This window comes from Colossoma macropomum, unplaced genomic scaffold, assembly GCF_904425465.1.
Source record: "Colossoma macropomum unplaced genomic scaffold, Colossoma_macropomum, whole genome shotgun sequence".
NCBI classification, from domain to species: Eukaryota; Metazoa; Chordata; class Actinopteri; order Characiformes; family Serrasalmidae; genus Colossoma; species Colossoma macropomum.
The window spans coordinates 8,939,898-8,960,624 of record NW_023494802.1 but is presented as its reverse complement, the minus strand read 5'-3'; the positions used below and the strand labels follow the sequence as shown (position 1 = coordinate 8,960,624).

The following is a 20,727-nucleotide window of genomic DNA, read 5'->3' as shown; positions in this document are numbered from 1 at the left end:
CTATTTTTTGTGGTATTATTGGTTTTTAATCTAATAATTATATTTAAGGACCCAAATCATAAAAAACTGAATTTTTTGCTTTTTTAAAGTAAGAGTTGATGTTAGTTTTGAAGTGTACAATTTACTGCACAGTCCATATGTGTGTGTGTGTGTGTGTGTGTGTGTGTGTGTGTGTGTGAAAACCAGTGCATTTGCACACATCTGCCTATTCAGCATACATCACTTAAGCTCCACCTGTTCACACTGTTATAAGGAGTGTTTCAGTCTGGACAGACATAAATAATTTTTCATTAATTTATAACTATTATCTGACCACTCTTTTCCCCCTAGAATTAAACTGATTGTTTTTTTTTACTCTGCATTTAAGACTGATATATGTAGATGACCTCTGTTGTGATTGGCTATCCTGTATTGTGCCTAATTCAAAAAGCAGTTGGCACTGAAGCACTTTGTATAAACTTAAGCATGAATGAGTGAATCAGCATGAATACTGCTGTATGCCGAAAAGGTGCACATATTTAGCTTTCGTGGCATTACAAAAACAGTGAATTCTAAGTGCACTGGTTTTTTGCAGCTTAATTTTCATTTATGGACTGTATGGACTGGGGAGTGAAAGGAATGCTTTGGAACGTTTGTGTCTGCATAATGCTCAAAACTCTTTTATTTCAACGAAGTGAAAATTCAGTTTTCCATTGAATGGGCCCTTTAAATGCACAGTAACAAAAGCAGCTTATTTTATTCTGATAGAAAAAGAGCAAAATGTTTTTTGGTGCATGAAAACACACAAACATTATAAGGTGACCTCAGGGAAAAAATAAAATACATTGGGGGGAAAAAGGATATAATAGTAATGATATTTGCTCATTTTCACTTTTAGACTAGATGATGGTGCATCTGTTTTATGTATTTTGCAGATTTCTGTATTTAAGATCTTAGTCATGTAACCACTGTACACATAAGAGAGTGCCTCAAGTGCAGAGAAGATATTTTACTGTTCTGCAGTGTCTAATTATGAGCAGCGTGGCAATGAGCTGATCCCAAGCCTGTGATCTCCCTCATGTGTCATGATCTGTAATTAGGAGCACAGTAACAGTGGGTTGATCTCAGAGCTGTGATTCCTGCCGTGATCGAAGGTTAGTGAAATGTAGGAGAGAGCGAAGAAGGGGGAGGCTGGGATGCAGCGCTGAAGCTGAGTAGAGGCGCCATCACGTGCATAAGAGCGTGAGTGAGCATCCTGGCCTTGCGCTGCGGAATTATGGGATTTTTCTCCTGATGCGAGGACACAAATGCATAGACAGGAGAGCTTGATAAATTAGGGAAAGAAGAAAGACATAAGTGCATCTGTATTGCCTGACTCAGTCATTTGGTTTTTACCTCTTAGTGTCGGTGTAAATTTTTTAGAAATGGCTTAGAGGTGGGCTGTGTATAGTTATTTTGGCTTGGCCCCATACTGAAGTGAGGTCCAGTAGCTGTATTAGTAAGTAGTACAGCACTAAATAAATCATGTTATTCTGCTCTGCTGAATCTTAATATTTTAGCTTTATATCACACAACTACTGAAATGGACAGTAGCTTATATCTGTTATACATGAAATGCTCTCATTGCACACAGTCACACTGATGAAGATCTCAGTGTTGCACAACAGACCTTGATTGAATTGATTGATGCCTCCCTCCTTTTAAAATAAGTATTGCATTGAGCTGCTGCTTCATTTTGAAAAGTGCCATCTAGTTTCTCAAATAAAAATCCAATAAGGATCCCAGCTGTAATGAAGAAAGATTAAGACATGTGTCAGGAAGTGTGTAGTTTTACCTTTCTGGCCTACATTCTCTTTAGCCCATATCTACCTTCCAGCACAAGCAACTCAAGGCAGATTATGAATCATCTGTCTTCACTTTTGATCATTCAGGGAGCTCCATGGTCCAAGGAGGGAGAAGGTGGTTACCTAGGAGCTGGGTTTCTCTCTCTCACTCAGACACTCTTCTCTGATTTGAGTCTCTGACTCAGACTGCACTGGGAACTGAATGGGAGAGTAGCAGTAGACTTCTCTTTGTAGTCTGAGCACGGCCAGTTGTGGCCACTACTCTTATTCGTTCTGTGTTATTCATGGGAATGCAAAGTGGAATTTGGAAAGAAGAGGCAAGAGGGACAAGGAAAAACAACTAACCCGGCCTATTAAACAGGCTTGTAGCTTGAGCTACCTGTGGATGAGCATTTATGGACATGTTGGTGAATTCCTACCATGCACATTCTGCTGTCAGGACACAGCTGTCATAAACAGTGTTCTCACATGCCTTTCAGATGTGCTCATGCCTAGCAACTTGTTTTAACGCACAGTCTTAGCAAGTTCGACTGCTTTTAGGTTTAAGAAGCTTTAGACCATTGTATTACGTTGCTGATATTAAGGTACCAAAGATTAATTGGAATTGGTGGAGATCACACTGTGTGTGTGTCTCAAAACCTAGTGAGCTCTCTACATAGACAGCATTTTACGTCACAATATGCGCGCTCCCGACAAGAAGGCTGTCCCAATTCTTAGATATCTCAAATATGCTGCCTACTGAGGTACCTCATTTTGGTCCAATATCGAGAGAGCACCGTTTCCTCAGCCGCTGAGGCAATCCCGTGATGCAGCGCGGTGCAACTTTAGTTTGAAGATCGCAGGCAGAAGTACTTCGCCGAGCAGCGACGTTATCTTCAAATGTAAGTTATTCTGATTTTCTGGGGTATTTATCTGTTTTCTAGTCATAAAGGTGCACAAATAGCCTATACTTTCCGCGTTTGACCACGACTATTGTCTATTTTGCTGTTTCATTCAGAGCAAATACAATTAAAATCGCTATATAAACTGCCAGAGCAGATCCATGTTGGCTAAATGTGATTCTGACGGTTTAGGTAAGTAAACGCTGGTCTCGTGCAGTGGGCGGGAACAAGCAGCGACGTCACTGCTTTCTAACTAGAGTGTCTCATTTATCTATCTTATAAGGACAGATGACGGTTGGAACGCTGCCTACTTAGACAGCTGTCTATGTAGACAGCGGCTACTTAGAGAGCTCACTAGGTTTTGAGACACACCCAGTCAAACTGATGATGTGCTTTTGTTAAGTAGAGTATGTTGCAGATACTATAGAGTATATTATTTAGGATTTTAACGCTCTGCTGTTTATTTGAGTTATGTCAACTAATAATCAGTTATCTAATTTTTAGCTACTTAAAATAGGTTTCAGTAGCAGTTTTGATATAGTTTGTGCAGCCCCAAATTTTACCTAGCCACTCACCAGTACCTTGGAATGTTTTTCGCTCTGGCAGGCCCAGATCATAACTGATTGTTTACATTTTCCCCAAATATACAGGCTGCGAGTTAGGGTGGGTGTTGGGGGGGGGGTTGTTGTTGTTTACTTAATGTTGTTTTTGCTTTGCACAATGGGAACTGTCGTTGGAAGACTGTACCACTTCCCCAGGCCCCAATAACTCTACAAAGAGTCAATGGGTGGAGTACAGGGTGAAGAACTCACCCAAAGGGTAAAGAACAAAGGCCTACCAGCACAAAGCTACTGACATTTTTGTCTCTTAGCCTTCTTCTGTTCTCTCCGTCTCTCCTTCTCTCCATCAAGCTCTCCTCTTCTCCATCCTGAAGGCCCTGGGGTTTATCCATCTCATGTTTCAGGTGCCTTTGGTTTAGGGTTCAAGTCAGCTATGAAATACCATGTAGTTAAGAGAGGAATTCTGATGGAGCTCATACATTTTTGTATTGCAGCAGTAATTAAATAATTTCACTTGGAAGGCCTCAGCCATCTCCTCCTGAAACAATGCAAAAAGCGGATGTCCCGTTTTTCCTTCGTGAATTTATATTTAGCAGGTAGCCTGTATTAAAATAACTGCTGCTTGGACTTTCCCCTTTCCACTGACCTTATGATATATTTGGAGCAGGAGCATGCAGAAGGCTTTTGATTCGGACACTGTAGAGGTTATAACTCTTTCCCTGTGCGCACTCTGCTGCTTTGAACCTGCGAGGTCTCTTGAGCAGGCCTGCATTACGTGGACTGAAACACTTGAATTGTGATCATGTTGCTGCGTATCGCATAATACCTTAAAACGCATTAGTGGCAGTCCATAATGTGGCATTATTATTACTCACAATGACCAAAACAATTAACTTTTATCAGAACACCCACAGAAACTCTGCTCTGGAATTGGTGAGGATAATTACAGCACACAGTATAAACATTGTAATTGGTTAGAAAGCTGTTTCACAGATTGCAGTCTTCTGCAAAATCAGCATTGCAGAAGCCATTATCATGGTGACGATTAACAAACTACTGTTACAAAAACTGTTCTGCAGCCCTACTTTTGGGACACCTGCGCAAGTGTTACTTCCTTTTACTGGTAAGGAGATGTGTGCATGTGGTTAGATCAGTAAACAAAAAAATCTCTTCCTAGAAATCCTCCTCTTGTCTTTCATCAAGGTGTGAACTGTAATACATGCAGCGTTTTCCCTTTTACCATGATGAAGAGTCTTAAAACAGACTTGGAACCTTAGAATCAAAGCTGTGGAATGAAAATAACAATCTCCACAATACGATTCAGGGCAGTAGCCAATATCTTATTCTGTCAACAGCCTTCTCTTGGCTGTAGAACCAAAATGTCCTGCATAGTCAGCAACCTTCTAGAAACATCAGCAAGCGTCTGTTCCTAGAACCTTCCTCAGGGCCATCTATGGTTCGCCTGATCTCCTTGGGATGTGTGTTTGAGTCTGTGTGCCGTGTGTCCCATGCTCTCTTGCTGAGTGGAGTGTGTCAGAAAGGTCTGAGTGCAGAAATCTGCCCATTCCTTCCTGTCACTGAGGATCTGTCAGCATATGGAGAAACACCTGCCATGTGCTGCTGTATAAATAGCCAGGCCAGCACAGGCCTCTCACTGGCAGCTGGGCAGGGCTGCACTTTCCCAGTGGTTTCCAGCTAAACTCCCTTCCTGACCTCCTCCCATCCCCAGCTCTATAGGTTAATCATCTCGTGCAATGCTTTAGTTTTTACCCCCTCATCACCTCTGTTTATACCTTATGTCTTCGTTGGGTGATCTGGTGCAATGAACACCAAGGGTGAAATCTGAAGTGTAGTTTGTATAAAAGCCAATAAGGATAACTTTTTACAGGCTGAAAAGTGTTCTATGGTTTGTTTGTGTGAATATTTACTCAGTATAGTACTAGTCAGAAGTTTGGAAACATCTGCTCTCCGCAGAAGGTTTCAACCTTTTACAATTGCCCACATCTTAGAATTACATAGTAATATACGGAATTATGCAGTGATCATAAAAGTGAATGGGGAAAAAAACACTCTTTTTGCAAATTTGCACCCTCTTGGGATTCTTTTCACCAGATTCCTACATAGTTATAAACTTTACTATTTATCTTTGTTTTGGAAACTTATTTCAAGCATTTCAAAGTAACCTTTTGGATGCAGAGATCTTTTAGTTTATGAAAAACATACATTTAATGAAGTGTTTACGAACTTCTGACTGGTACTGTGCATTTTACTCTAAAGGTGCCTAACTTGAGAGTTCACTGTGTTTATGTCAGGGACTGTTAGGTAGAGCAAGAGTATGTGGAACAGTCATTGTGATCTAAATAAGGGCATAGGCCCCAGTTCAAGCTTGTCATAACAGATTACCTAATGCATTATGCAGGCCCTGGTGTGGACTGGGCTCCTGCATTCACTGCATTGTTCTCCAGCTTTCCTGTTTCTCTTTGTCTTTCGCGCAGTAAAGTGAAAGCTACGTGGCCTGCATGCTGAGACCAGACTAGAGAGTGGTCTTCACTGGAGCAAACTCCAAACGCAATCCGTGTGGCCATGATTATTCAAACACAACAACAGGGCCCAGCTCTAAATGCTGTTCAGATAAACACGCCTGAATAGTGAGGATGCGCTTCCTCTAATGCCCCCCGCAGGCATGTTCTGTAGTCTGTCTGGCTGATCTCTCGATCCGTTTTTATACACAGCATTATGAACTGCCTTGCTTTCACTTCTAATCTCAAGACTGACTGACTGCTGCTCGGCAGTCCTTTTTTATTGATGTTTTCTTTGCATTATTGGTTTTCACACCTGTTCCTTTTGCTCTAAAGTGAGCCGCAGATTTTGTGTTTCCTGTGGAAATTGTACATTCTTATTTTTTCATTTTACATGTTTTACAAGGTGTGTTTCTAGTCAGAGTAGCAAAAACTGTACCACTGTTATGTTAGGTGGTAAATTTTACACCTTTTCAAATGTTGTCCACTTTAAGAAATTTCTTCACCTGGATTAGACACTTGGTCAAGCTTGTCTGCTCTATTTTGTGAAGTAGGAAATTCCTGTGTTTTAGTAGCCATGTGGTCAGCGTTTTTATGTGTGTGTAGTTGGGAGTGGGAGGAGGTATTAGCTTAACTGACCCACGGTCACTGAGTGCAGGAGCACCTGTGAAGAAATTGCAGAGCCTGTGTGTATTCAGCATTCACCACGTGCTAGACTGAGAATCCATCTTTAGCTTTCCTATTTAAGATCACAGTGGATTGATGTCTGTAGATGCCATTGCAGGTGTAAATCTTGACTGGTGTTAATTTTTTCTCTGACCAATGGTAAACATCTGCTCGCTTCATTTATCAGCCTATGAAGGGCTACATTTGAAACTGGGTGTTATGACAGATGTTGGTTTGCAGTCGGTGCTTCACTCCTTCCTGAATATGTGCTACTGTTGCAGTTTTCCTCTTCCGAGACCGGCTAGTGTTGGCTTCCAAGTTGCTGAAGGCTGCTAATTGTGGATATTGATTTGGCTTTGGACCAAAGTAGAGCCTGAGGGAAGGGGGAGGTATCGTCTGGAGACTTCCTACCGCATCAGACCGAGTGTGGCTGCTGTTCTCAGGTCCTGTGACACTATCTGTGGCATATTGTCACAGTCTACAGTTCTGTACAACATGAAACCGCGTGATGGTTTCCTGCTCTCCTTTTCCACATAAATGCTTGGTTGGCTGTTAAAAAAGCCAGGCACTCGTTAAGAGTCCCTCCTGCCTTCGTTTCGTGCTGTGATGAAAGGAGACGAGCTCATTATCTTGCGCCTCTGTGCATCTGAGCCCTGCCCGGGCCCCCTCAGCACAGCATGACTGGGCTCACGGCACTAGTGTGGTGTGTGTGTGTGTGTGTGTGTGTGCGCGTGTGTGTTCGTTCATCCTCTCTGTGGTAACTGGCAGCTCTTACCAGTTCTGTGGATGAGTGATCGCTCGCAACAGTGTGTATGTGTTCAATGAAGAGATCCTTACGCTGTATTCAAAATTAAGGCCACTAATAGGGGTATAATGATTCACAATATTAGTTATTTAGTATTTAATACAATACATGGTGTCTCGATGCAGTACATTTACTATAGCAAAAAGAAGTGCTTGAAGTTGTGGCTAATGTTAATAAATTAATGTTTTCATTTTTTTGGGCTTATCTGATTGTTCAAAATACTTTAAAATTGCACCTTGCCTGATTCAGACTGGGGTCAAACACTAAACAAAACGTTGCTTTTGCATCCCAATCTAATACATCGACTACAAGTTAACACTAAGCTAATGCACTAAATTTGAGCTTACTTGCTAGCCACAAAACAATACAACACTCACTCTATACCAACAATTATTCTATCTTTATTTAGTTAACAACATGATGATTTGGCCCACATTCAAGAGAACACCTTGTGAACTGCCTGTAGATGAGTTAGACCAATTATAGGCAACCAAACCCCTGTGTGTTGTGACATCAGAGCCACAACTTACTGCTTGTCTGCCACACTACATTTAAGGGTCAAGCCTTAAGCCAGAAAAAGTGGATTTTGTGATCTTCTTGGCAAGAAAACAGGTCTGAACCTTAATTTATAGAAAAAAATAGCAGTTTAAATTGCAGTCACAATATTAGTAAGATAAATTGCTATTAGATGTTTTCCCCAAATCATTTAGCCATGATTAAAGAGCCTTGTTTCTTTAGCATGGTCTTATTGAATTATGCTATGTCATTGTATCATGGCTAGCAAGATCTAATGAAGGCTTTGAATGGTGGCCAAAACATTACATAAAATTAGGGTAAGTGTTGCACCACTTCCTTGATAAGACAGTGTGATGCAAGGCAATATGTTACAGTACAGTTAGAGCTGGGGATTGTCAACACCTTCATGATACAATAGGTATCACAATAGAAGCATCACAGTATGATACAATACAGTGCCAAAACACGCTAGATGGACAACAGACATTTATGTACAAAGGCTTTAACGTGGTGACTTAGAAATAGTGCATGCTGTTTTTCTTTTCTCAAAATCTTCTGTTTATTTCCAGGATTAAATGAAAGTGATTTCAGATTTTCAATGTGGTCTCAGACTTTTGAACCTTTCAGTATATGCTGGGGTGACATTTCCATTATAGTGTTATGTGGGTGGACTTGCTGTCTAGAGCAAACTTCCAGAGTCCAGAGCACTATATAATTGTAAGTCTGGTAATACAACCATACTCTAATAATATGGAAGATTCTGAATTCTGTGTGGTTGCATATATATGCATGCATGGTTGTATGAGTGAGCAGCAGACCCTGTAATACCAGACTTTGGCCAGTCATGTGACCACGAGCTGGCCTCAGTAGGAGTGTGTGCCGGATCAGGGTCAGGGTGCCGTTTTCATAACGATGAGCTTCTTACTGAATGGGAAGATGGGGACTGTCATCTGTTCTTATGTGTGGATATAATGGTTTGTATAGAGCCCGTATATCCAACTCAAGGACTGCGGTTCAGATCAGGCCCGTGACAAAATTCTGTGCAGCCTGCAAAATCATTTTCATTTTCATTCATTTTCATTTTCTATTAGTATTAGTCAGTATCATAGTGCCCTGCTTCACGATCCCTAGCATACAATGCAAAGTAATGTGTGCTCCCCCCACCCTCCCCAACAACAATCGATGGGACAGCGATTACAATTCTAATACAGCAGTCATATCACTACACAAACACACAAGCTGCGTTTCAGCTACTGTTCAACCAATTCAAAAACTTCAGCTTTTGCATCCCAATCTAATATATCGACCACGAGTTAACACTAAGGTAATGCACTAGATCAGGAATTGATCCAAAGAATTAATGAACTTGCAGCAAAGAAAAACTAATTGTCTAGATCAAGACATATTCAAGTTTTCATGTAAATATTTTGAATATACAATGGCCAGTCCAGATTATAGCAAAATGTTATTTTAAGATCAAACTAAAACAATTTCTATGTCCCATAGATTTGTTGATCCTTTAAGCGGTTGAGTTTGACACTCCTGGTGTAGAGTGTCTGTTTTGAGGCACAGCACTAATTACAGCCACTTGGGCAGTGTTTAGCCTGGGTTTCTCCACACAGAGCAGGTAAGGCATTAGCTTCATGCTAATTATGACCTAAATTGGCAGGGTTGCGAAGTCATTCCATTCCTGTATCCATTATGACCTTGCATTCAATCAGACAGTCCATTAACAGCTGGGTTCGTTTTACAAGGCTCACTCTCACATGATTGCCTTCAGCTGGTTTTGCAATGCTAGGGATATTGATGCTGGCATTTCTAATCTCATCCGCGCTTGCTTTTATATCCTGCTTCTCAGAAGTGTTCATGCATGGTATCCCCTTAAGGCTGTATACTCTACTGTGTTAAGGAGCTTAATGTCTAATTTACAAATGTTAATACTTTCATTATGATTCTTTTTACATGTTCTGTTGGTTGCGAGGCATTGAATTTCCAAGCAAAAATATGGCTGTTTTAGAAAAAGGTTAATAGCATTATGATTGTAAATTTGGGGATGCATGTACAGTGTTAGAAGGAAACAAAAGGCTGTAATGGGCAGAAATAAATTGTTGAAAATGTTGAATCGCGGCGCACGCACGACTGTTCATGTAAGCTGCCGAATCCCACTGTGCGGAGTGACAGTTGTCATGGTAACAAGTATTTAGACCCTACCTGTTGCCATGGTTTGGGAGGGTTGACGTAGACTAATTGCACAAGACCTGTGTCTACGTCTGTGTCCGAATCCATTCATTAAGGTTATTCACTGAGTTTGTTTTTTGACCACATTTTTTGTTAGAAAACTCCTGAAAGATGATGGTTACAGACGTTGCTCCAAAGCAGGTTTCAGCCTTTGTGCCTCAGCAGAGTTGCTGCATGACTGACTGAGAGCAGATGGAGAGAGAGTGAGTGAGATCGAGTGGGCAGAGGCGTCGTGAGCATGAATCACCTCACCGGAGGAAACTCCCTCCCTCTATCCTCTTTAAACTCAAACAGGGCAGAATGACACACAGCTGCCTTCATGATAAGGAAGGCAGCATTGATTTAGCCATGAACGGAGGCTGCAGGATTGTGCATGAATATATGTGTGTGTGTGAGTGTGTGTGAGTGTGTGTGAGTGTGTGTGTGTGTGTGTGTGTGGTGTGTGTGTGTGTGTGTGTGTGTGTTTGTTTGTTTGTTTTTGTAAGTTTTCAGAAAAGAAAATTTCCTGATTTCCATTTCACTATTTTCACTGCTCATGTAATTTGACCAGGGGTGCCCAAACATTTATATATGACTGCAGGTACTTGCATGTATAATACATATGGGACGTTTATTTGACTCAAAGTGTGTGTGTGTGTGTGTGTGTTGGAAAGAGAGGGAGAGAGATACTAGACCATGGTACATGTCTCAGTTAGGGGAAGTCCACCAGAGGGTCAGCTCCACATAGCTGGGCTTTACTCCAGTGTCCCAATATCCACCTGCTCTCGTCACCCCACAGTTTCAGTAATGGTGATTAGGGCTGAGTGTATGTAGCGAACATTTATATCCTCTCTGGGCTTTGTGTTCCAGGAACAGAGCACAGGTCAGAGTTGAAATTGCTCTTAATTTAGCTTTGCTTTTTCACCTAATGACCCGGAGTCTAAAATAGCCGCATGGTCCGTTCTCAAATGGGCCAATTTATGGAGAAACTGGGAATGTGACATAGACTGCAACCTTTACTCACCTGCATGGCCCTCAGACAACATGTGCGACCTCAGCAGTCGGGCACACTGCTTTCATGCTATCAGGGGAAAAGGCCTTCACTCTTTACGCTCTACAGACATTTGACTTCATGTTTCATCTGTTTATCTTTCTCACCCGTCTGTGAACGATAGTTAAAGGAGATTGTGTTGGACAAAGGCTCCACTACACTCATTTGTGCTCTCTCTCTCTCTCTCTCTCTCTCTCTCTCTCTCTCTCTCTCTCTCTCTCTCTCTCTCTCCTCTCTCTCTCTCTCTCTCTCTCACTATCTCTCTCTGACACAGTGATTTTAGTGGTTTTAAAGCAGAATTTTACTGATTTTTTAATTTATTTTATTTTTTTACATTTTTGCGTAATTAATTGGTTAACATTTTAAACAAAGTCTTTCCTACCACATAGAAAGAAATGATAACGAATATGCTGTCTAATGCTAGAGATATTGTTTTATGATGGTTTTAAGAAAAGATTTTGGCCCTTTTTTTTCTTCTTCAAAAAGTCCTTCATGACCGAGAGGTACATGCAGGGCAAAATAGTCCCCGAAGAAAACCTATTTATCAGATTTTCCACTATTTTCTTGAACATTTACATATAGAAGTTCAGAAGAGACGTGCATTTTGTTGAATCTTATTAGAGACACATCAATATTCTTTTAAGTATAAGTGCTGTTGTTCCATACTGAATAACTTGCTTAGAATTAAGTAGTTGATTGTATAAATGACTGCGATGCACTTTAACAACTGAATCATTAAAATCATATTGATTTCAAGTGAAGTGTATTAACTAGCTATATTAGATCAACTACTTTGGATTGAGCGGCATTTCAGTGAAGAAGGATAGGTTTTGTTCCACGTTAGAAAGGCACTTCTGTACAGCTATAAGTAAAGTATGTTTCATAGTTTTGATCCTTGCTCCTTATCTGTCTCTTTCAATAACATTAGCCACGTTTACATGCACCCTGATAATCCGTTAATAATCCAACTAATAGCTCAATCGGAATAGAATACGTCCATGTAAACACTTCAATCGGAATAGTCTAGTCCATTTGAGGCCATTCGGAATACAATTTGTATCCGATTGAACGAGGTGGGTAATCCTGTAAATAATCCGTTAAATAGAAGAATAATAGCCATGTAAGCTCCTGAATCGGATTACATTTCCAATCGCAACGTGTAAGTATGTTCTGCGCATGTGCGTCGCGTCATATCAAAAGCACAGAACTCATAAACCAGCTCTGGCAAAAGTTTAGAACGTTCAACATGGCGGAGCAGAAACTGGTCTGCAGAGGAGACAAAGTTTATGCTCTGATCTTTAAAAGACGGCGGTGGGACGGACGTCCATCTTATGTGTCTCAGAACACGACGTCTTCCTCTTGGCCTTCTTTAATAAGGACATTTTCCTGAGTCTGACATCATTTTAAAGCAGTTTAAAACTCCAGCGCGCCAACTGGAAACTCATCTCACGCTGACTGGACCTCACGTGATGCTCGCTGTCATGGTAACGTTTACTCTAACTGGTGCTCCACTCATGCGTGTCATTTTGGATCGGATTACTTTTAGTGAGCATATAAACGAAGATTTTCATCAGATTATTGAATAGAGTGTTCATATAAACACTTCAGTCTTAATCTGTAATCGGAATGTATTCATTCGGATTGGCAAAAATCTTTGCATGTAAACAGCCAGTCTCTGTAGCAAAGTGACAGCAGGAATCACACCTGAGGCTAATGCCTCTGAAGAGCTCGCTTGGCGAGTTTTATGTCTTGTATTATATTATATTATATTTGTATCATTGCACCCCTAACACACACACTCTGCTGCATTATTGATGTATGCAGTGAGGTTAGGCAGCACACCAGCCAAGCTGCATAGGGGATTCTCACTGCAGGAGGCTCTGAAGCCCCCTCATCTCAAGCACGGTGCCTAATTAGACTATTGACTTATGAAGAGCGCTCTCTGTTCCTGCTGTCTTTTTTCTCCTGTTGCACTGGCATGTATAGCACTCTCTATGCAGGGGGGGGGGCTGATTGCATTAGCATCAGTGCCCCAATCTGAAAACTAACAGAAGGATGGTCTTTACAGTGACCCTGGCCACAGCCTGTGTGTTGCGGCTTTGTTTGGGTGGTTGCTAGGCCCGGAGCGTGTTCATCACATTCGTCAGTCGCTCCCTGTTCTGCTTTTTCCAGTTGCCGCTCATAGACCTGAGCCAAGGCACTTGCCAAGACCCCAACATGCCGGCCAGCTCTGACGCAGTCAATCAAGGGGGCTTCAGCACCAACTGGCTGGCTAATAACTATAAATACCCTACAGTACGGAGATGGGGAGCAGGCTGCATGTTAAGGCCTTGCTGCATACCAGACATGGCTGCAGATTCCTGTTTATTAAGACAGAAGGCCTGTGTAGCCACAAGAGAGAGAAGGATGGGGTGTGTGTGCACGGCTCGGAGAGAGTGAGGTATGTGTGGATTGAGGGAGGTGGGCAGAATGGAATGAGTTCTGTGGAAGTAAATTCGGCACAGCTGAAATGGTTCGCACAGAAAGATTTAGAGAGATAAGGTAAACAAGGAAGTAGATAAGGAGAGAGGGGAGATGAGAGACGAGAGAAGCTGGTCATGCCACACACATAGCTGAATGCTGCGTATGCAGTGTCCAAACCATGGTTGGCTGATCACATCAGGCAAAATTAATATCCTGCAGATTTATCAGTATTGACAAATAACCTACAGACAAAGCTCTAAACTAGAAATCCTGCTCTAAAAATGCTCATATTTCATTCTCATGTGCCAATCTTTATACAGACAGCTAAAGCTGCACTCAGCACTTTGTCCTCTGTTGCAGTAATAGAGGCTGAACGGGTAAATTTGGACACAATCATGGTCAACATAAAATGCATCCAAACTTAGCCATTAAGGTGATATACCATCACACAGAAACATATGAATAGAACTTATCACAAATAAGAAAAAGAAGAGCTAATAAACAGAAACTGAATCATTGAGTATACTGAGAAGCTCTGCCCCCTGTTGACAGTTGAAAACGGACAAACAATAGAACCAAAATCACAGCTGTGATGTTGTTATTCTCTGTAACACACAACCTTGAGTGTTCTGTTGCTTTCTTACAACAGTTCTGCAAAATACAGGAAAAAGTAATAGCAAAGACACTACAAACATTGTCAAATGTTTTAATATCCACTATTCCGTCTTCCAAAAATATACTACTTAGACTATTAACTGGAGGTTTGTAAAGATACCTGGGTGCAGTCCAAGATAACTGCTGCTGCTTTAAGGCTTGCCTTTTGCATTATGGATACAGCCATGAAACTGTTGCAGCGCCTGGTTCATCTAAATTTGTTTCAATATTTTTAATACCGTTTTAATATTATTAACCTGAATGTCGGTTTGTTGAAGCCAGCCTGAAAAGCATATCGTTACTTGACAGTCAGTGCTTAGCGGAATTATTCAGTTATTATGAAAAAACCCAAATAACAGCACGGTATGACGCTTCTCTCTAACAGTTGTGCAACAGTCATTAAAGCACAGTTTAACTAAAGTTATTATTTTTTTTCTACTGTTTAACTAAACACCAGAAGGATAAGCGGGTTAGATGATGGATGGATGGATGGATGGATGGATGGATGGATGGATGGATGGATGTTTAACTAAACAGAGAGGGCTTAAGCCTAATCATGGACTATATTTTCTGTTTAACAGAAAAAACTGTGTAGTCCAGAATTAGACTTGATTCCTGTCTGGGAAGCCGACCCTTAGAGTTAAATTTTTGACCATTTAAAATTGGATCAGCCAGAATTATTGGTTATCTGAATTTTTAACCACTGGAAGTCAGTATCAGTTACAATTTCATATTGGTCCAGCCGTAGCCTAAACTCTTTCACGCTTTGGAACATTCAGCTCTTTCAGCTTCTTTTAAACGCTCATACAAACTGCATGTTTCGAAAAGCCAAGTGCTTTGCTAACAGTGTTCACCTCTCTCAACTGTTAGGTCTGAATAGAAAGTGCTTAAATCAGTGATTTACATTTTCAGTTTGCGTGCTGTGAAGTCATGTGTGTCACTCTGGCTTTCACATCCCCCCTCTGCAGACTTGCTAATTTTTACACCACATTGTTTGACTGGTGAACGCTTTGTTGTACATTGTAGGTGAATTAATAATGTGGTCATTTCTTTGTTCTTTGCAGTAAGGTATTTCCTTAAGGAGGGCATGTACACAACATTTTAAGGATGACATTCCTGAGCTTCTTTCATTGTAAAGGCATATGTAATTTCAGTATAGCTTGGGTGCAGCACTGAGGCAGCACTGAGGAGGTGGACAACATGAAAATCAGTCCATCAGTCCATAGCCATTGCTTTTAATACCGAAGATCCAGCCGTTTGAATAGATGCACTCTGTAACATTCTTGAACATACTGCTTTAGACTGCTACAGATTCCTGTAGAGTGTCATTTACGTGACTGGTTTATAAATGTAAATAATAGGTGAATATCATGTGAAGGTCATAATAGGTGAATGCTCGTCTTCTTTGAAAGCTAAAAAGAAATGCCGGTAACTTTTAAAAATATGTTTTGTCATTATCAGAGCTTACCTTTTACTCAGTGTCCTACATGAAGATAAATATCTGTGTACATTGTATTGATCTTTTCTCTTTCGTTCTCTCTTGCAGCTATATTGAATCCCAAAAACCCAAAAGAGTCACCAAAGTCCTTCAGCTTTGATTATTCTTACTGGTCACACACCTCGGTAAGATATCTCTCTCCCTCCCTACACCCCTCTCTCACTCCCTCTCGCTCTCGCTCTCTCGCTCTCTCTCTCTCTCTCTCTGCTGTTGTATTACATCTTTTAAAAAGTGCCTGTTGTGTGAATTATGAGGGTAATTAATCGTTATCTGGCAGGCAGAAAATGTGTGTTAAATTGGCTTTTTTCCCCCTCTCTCTCTTCTTCTCCTCTGTGTAGCCGGACGACCCCAGCTTCGCCTCCCAATCCCGTGTGTACAATGACATTGGGAAGGAGATGCTGCAGCATGCCTTCGAAGGCTACAATGTTTGCATCTTTGCTTACGGCCAGACTGGAGCTGGCAAATCTTATACGATGATGGGGAAACAGGAAGAAGGACAGGAAGGAATCATCCCTCAGGTACCAAAGCATTATACATTTCCAGAAAACAACTATAGTGAATAAGGGGGGAAATTGGAAAAAATAGAAGAGAATGATTCAGGTTTGTCTCCAGACCCTGATCCCACAGTAACTGTTGCCAAAAGACATTAAGGAATTAGCTCTCTGTCTAGAGCATTCAGCAGTGTTTCGAGTTATTTGTGTGCTGTATCGATCAGTCTCTCCTCACTGCCTAATGCATCATTTTCCTCCCCCCCACTTTTGCTCAGCTCTGTGAAGAACTCTTCGAGAAAATCAATGACAACAACAACGAAGAGATCTCGTACTCAGTGGAGGTGAGTGGCACACAGCCCCTTCTCCCCAGATCTATTCCCACAAGCCCTTTCCCACTCTCTCCATCACTCACTGAAGAGCCGGGTCGACTGGGTCGGCTACATTAGTGCAGTCAGGCGGGGGGAGTAATGGGGTTCTTTAAAGGCCACTCTGCTCTGGCCTGTCTGTTTACCATTACGTCCAGCCTTTACCAAGCCTTGCAGCAACTAGAAAGGAGTGAATGTTATTATGAAAACTGTTTTTTTAACATTAAAACAAGAAAGTGAAACAAATCTAAATTTTGTATTATTTTTCTGTGGCGGGACATCCTGTTTGAACATTCGTCAGTGTTTTTTTATGTTAATGCAAGTAAATGCCAAAAAATAAATAAATAAATAAATAAATGAATGAACAAAATTTCAATAAAAATTTAAACTAGAAAAGGGCAAATGTTAGGAAATTATTTCTCTGTGATTTTTTTGATAAATAGATTTGTTTAAAATAGCTTTAAAACATATAAAAACAAAAAATGGGAATGAAGCAAGATTTTGATCACAGCTGTTGTCTACGTATGGCCTAGGTCCTAGCCAGCGTATTACCTGAAGATGTGTCAGCATATCATGTCAAACTAAACATATGTCCATGTGTAGGTGGCGTATATGGAGATATACTGTGAACGAGTGCGGGACCTGCTGAACCCTAAAAACAAAGGGAACCTGCGTGTGAGGGAACATCCTCTGCTCGGGCCATATGTCGAAGATTTGTCTAAACTAGCTGTCACCTCTTACACAGACATCGCTGACCTCATGGATGCTGGTAACAAGGCCAGGTGAGTGGATGACTCCAGCCAAACAGCACTGCTGTGAAAATGGCTCTCCGTCACTAGGGAGCTTCACCCTTTTCAAAAAATAACGTCTCCTGTGTATTTTTATTTAGTTTACTACATTCTGCAGCACTGAATGTCCCAAGTAGGACAGTGTGTAACCTCTGTTCCGGAGAGACTAGAAATTTCAAAACAACATGAAAAACATGGTTGAAGGAAACTGTTTGGAGCTCTGTGTCTGGATATATTTCTCAGTGAACTGGAAGTCACGTTAGTGGACTGTGTAGGCAACACAGAGGATGCCATTATGCTTTGTAAAAATAGCCCATCTGAAGAGGAAGGTCATGACTTGTCACAGAACATGTTGATTGTGTTCTCTTGAAGTGGTGTAACATGTCTGTAATCCTCCAGTGTGGACTCCCATGGTTTATTTGTGGAATCTGTCATGTAAGGCTTGTTTCTCCAGAGTTTGTACCACGCTACTGCACAGTCGATGTAGGAGTTATAGTCTTATTCGTGTGCTCTCTAGTACTTTCCAGGATTATCCGTAGTGTGGGTGTGCCACGCACTCTAGTGCTAAGCATGCCTGGCCTCAGACTCCCTCTCTGTTACATAGGGTCACTAGTGATTAGCTGCACCTTCTGTTAGGAAGGAATTCCTAAAGATATGGGCCAGTGATATTTCAGAGCAGGTAGCTTGTGTGTGATAAATGTGACTGAATATGAGTGGAATATTTTGGAACATTTGGATTTTTGGGTTTCCTTAGCAATTTTATTTTGGCCAGAACATTGAATTATACTTTATTGAATATTATTACGCTAATATTCCTAAGTTGGCACAATTGAGTCAGCACTTTTAGGTCTTCTTACGCACCTAACGTGTATGTCTTTGACATTTTCTCTTCAGAACGGTCGCTGCCACAAACATGAATGAGACCAGCAGCCGCTCCCACGCTGTCTTCACCATCGTCTTCACCCAGAGGAGGCACGACAGCGAGACAGATCTGTCCACAGAGAAGGTCAGAGTCGCCGCCTTACTAACAGCCATCACCTCAACCTGCAGAGGCTCAGTCTGGGTTACAGAGAGGGAGAGGCAGCCCGGCTGCAGGCCCGGAGGGCAGGGGAGGGAGACATCCCACCCGCCTTGTGTGTAGGGCTCATTGTCTGATTCTCCGGCACACAAAAGCGCCACTGTGGTGTCGATGCACACAATAGCCATTGTACAGCATGACTACATTACATTTTACTATACAAGCCTGCAATTGGGCTATACTCATACCAGAGTGGGAGGGCAAAAAAAGATTTTGCAACAAACTGTAGGTGTTTGACCCAGGTAGTTTGGCTGATGCGTTTTTAAAGTTTAAAGAATCATCCGCAGACTCACATGAATTTACTATGGCAGTGGAGCATGAACTTGAACTAATGTGGAGGTTGTTATAATCTTGATCAATGGCAAAAGAACATTGAATGGGAAAAGAATGAAAAGATGGAGGCTCTTTGTGATGTACAGTATACGTGCAAAGCTGGAGACCGTCTTTGTCTTTTTTATTGATTTCTCCCTTTGTGTCCCTGTTGTGAATGTTGCTGTGCTATCTTGTTTCAGGTCAGCAAAATCAGCCTGGTGGACCTGGCAGGCAGCGAGCGCGCTGACTCGACTGGGGCCAAAGGCACCAGACTGAAGGTACAGACTAATTTTACTGCCCTTTGCAGGTGGCACCACTGCCGCAGGGCTGTGTGGAACAGGCAGGGGAGACTGATAATATCCCCCACCCACACACACAGACACACTTGGTCTAGAGATGCCACACACTGAAATATGTGCAGTACTTTGAAAAATCATTCATTTACTTTTATAGTCAAAATGGCCACTGAGTACAAATACATTCTTTCTGTTTCAGGAACAAAGCAGAAAACATGTATTTGAAGGAATTTTCCCCTAGGCCTTAACAGTGCAATATAAAACATAAATATAATATGAAATATGAAACTTTTTTATAGTGTGTCCACCTTTTGCCTTTATTACAGCTTAAGTTGTTGTTGACAGACTTGCTTTGAGTTTTTCAAAAGCATCTGCATGGATATCTTTTCGCACCTCCAAGTTTCAGTCATGCAGTGTTGAGGTCTGGACTCTGGGATGGCCAATCCGTTGTTCTGAGAACACCAGCAGCTTCTTTGGCTACAACTTCACATGGTTGAAGTGGGAAAAATTAAATATTTTTTTTTGTTTTGTTTTTCCTCAGAGCTGGGACACACAAATTTAATCATTTTGAAACAGGTCTGAGCCCCTTTCATATGTGGTCCTAGATCGGATACATATCTGATTCGTGGCCATGCGACCCTAATGAGGCTGGACTGATGGAAATTCATGTGTTTTGTTTTGTTTTTTTCACACTGTGTATGCACCATCATTTAGCACCTAACCTAAACTTAGTGCCAGTAAACTGAGCAAAAGCATCTGAACTTTCACCTTCACCATGATTCACATGATTCATTCACGATATGTTATTGATTAGGATGTGCGCTAGGGGCCATTTCAGCATACTGGCTCATTCCCATTAATGAGAGATTTGAGTCAGTTACCTACGAATGTGAACCATCAAGTTAGAAAGATTGAATCTGAGCAAAAAATCTGAATTGAGGCTTGATATGTGAACATAGCCTTTGTTTGATTTGCATATTATCTTCTTTTTTATCTATTTCCTTTTCTCAGTAAGGGCTTCTTGACAGCTACACATCCCTTCAGACTCGTAGGGTTGAGTTGTCTTCTCATAGTAGAAGGATGGACAGAAACACCTCTGAATTGTTTTTCATAAAGCAAGAGTGGAGCTTGATTTTTCTCCTATCTGTCAAAGATGAAAGCTTTAAGCACTGATTAGCTGACGATTACTGTTTTGGTGGCATATCAGCTCTTGCGTAATAGTTAGGAGTCCCATTTTCTCATCTTTTAGTGTTTTTTATGCTTATATCTGTTCTCAAAATATCTCCTGAAAAATGAATAACATTGCATTCTGACTGGAAATGGAATAAATGAAGGGTGGTCTCTGACACAGTACTCTGCACAGTACTGTATGCCTCAGACCCCCCCTTGTACAAAGCACTGCACTGAAGTCAAAGCACTCAATTAAAGCCACAGTGTACATCCTTAAAACATTGCAGTTTCTCAGCCACATAATATTGTGTTCAACAGAACAAGCATTGCATAGTGCAAGTGTTAAGAAATTGTCATCATTACCTTGTCATTGGCAGATAGTCTGTTCAATGAAGACAATTAAATTAAGAGCTGCTTTCTCACTAATTTTTTGTTTCACAGGAGGGAGCAAACATCAACAAATCGCTGACGACCCTGGGGAAGGTGATTTCTGCCCTTGCTGAAGTGGTGAGTACTATTGTGGAGACTGTTACTCTGGCATGGACTGTCTGTCTGTCTCTCTCTCCTGCATGTC

The 20,727-nt window shown here is 41.3% G+C and overlaps 1 protein-coding gene across 12 annotated transcripts in view; it reads left to right on the top strand.

Moving 5' to 3' along the window:
* The window catches only part of kif1b (kinesin family member 1B), an 84,118-nt gene that overhangs the window by 9,485 nt on the left and 53,906 nt on the right, over positions 1-20,727 (top strand). For all 12 annotated transcript variants that reach the window (XM_036591240.1, XM_036591232.1, XM_036591236.1 and 9 more), the window contains 7 exons: positions 15,702-15,778; positions 15,992-16,171; positions 16,420-16,485; positions 17,113-17,291; positions 18,192-18,303; positions 18,888-18,965; positions 20,595-20,660. In XM_036591240.1, the coding sequence (XP_036447133.1) occupies positions 15,702-15,778; positions 15,992-16,171; positions 16,420-16,485; positions 17,113-17,291; positions 18,192-18,303; positions 18,888-18,965; positions 20,595-20,660 (758 nt within the window). The remainder of the gene's footprint in view (positions 1-15,701; positions 15,779-15,991; positions 16,172-16,419; positions 16,486-17,112; positions 17,292-18,191; positions 18,304-18,887; positions 18,966-20,594; positions 20,661-20,727) is intronic.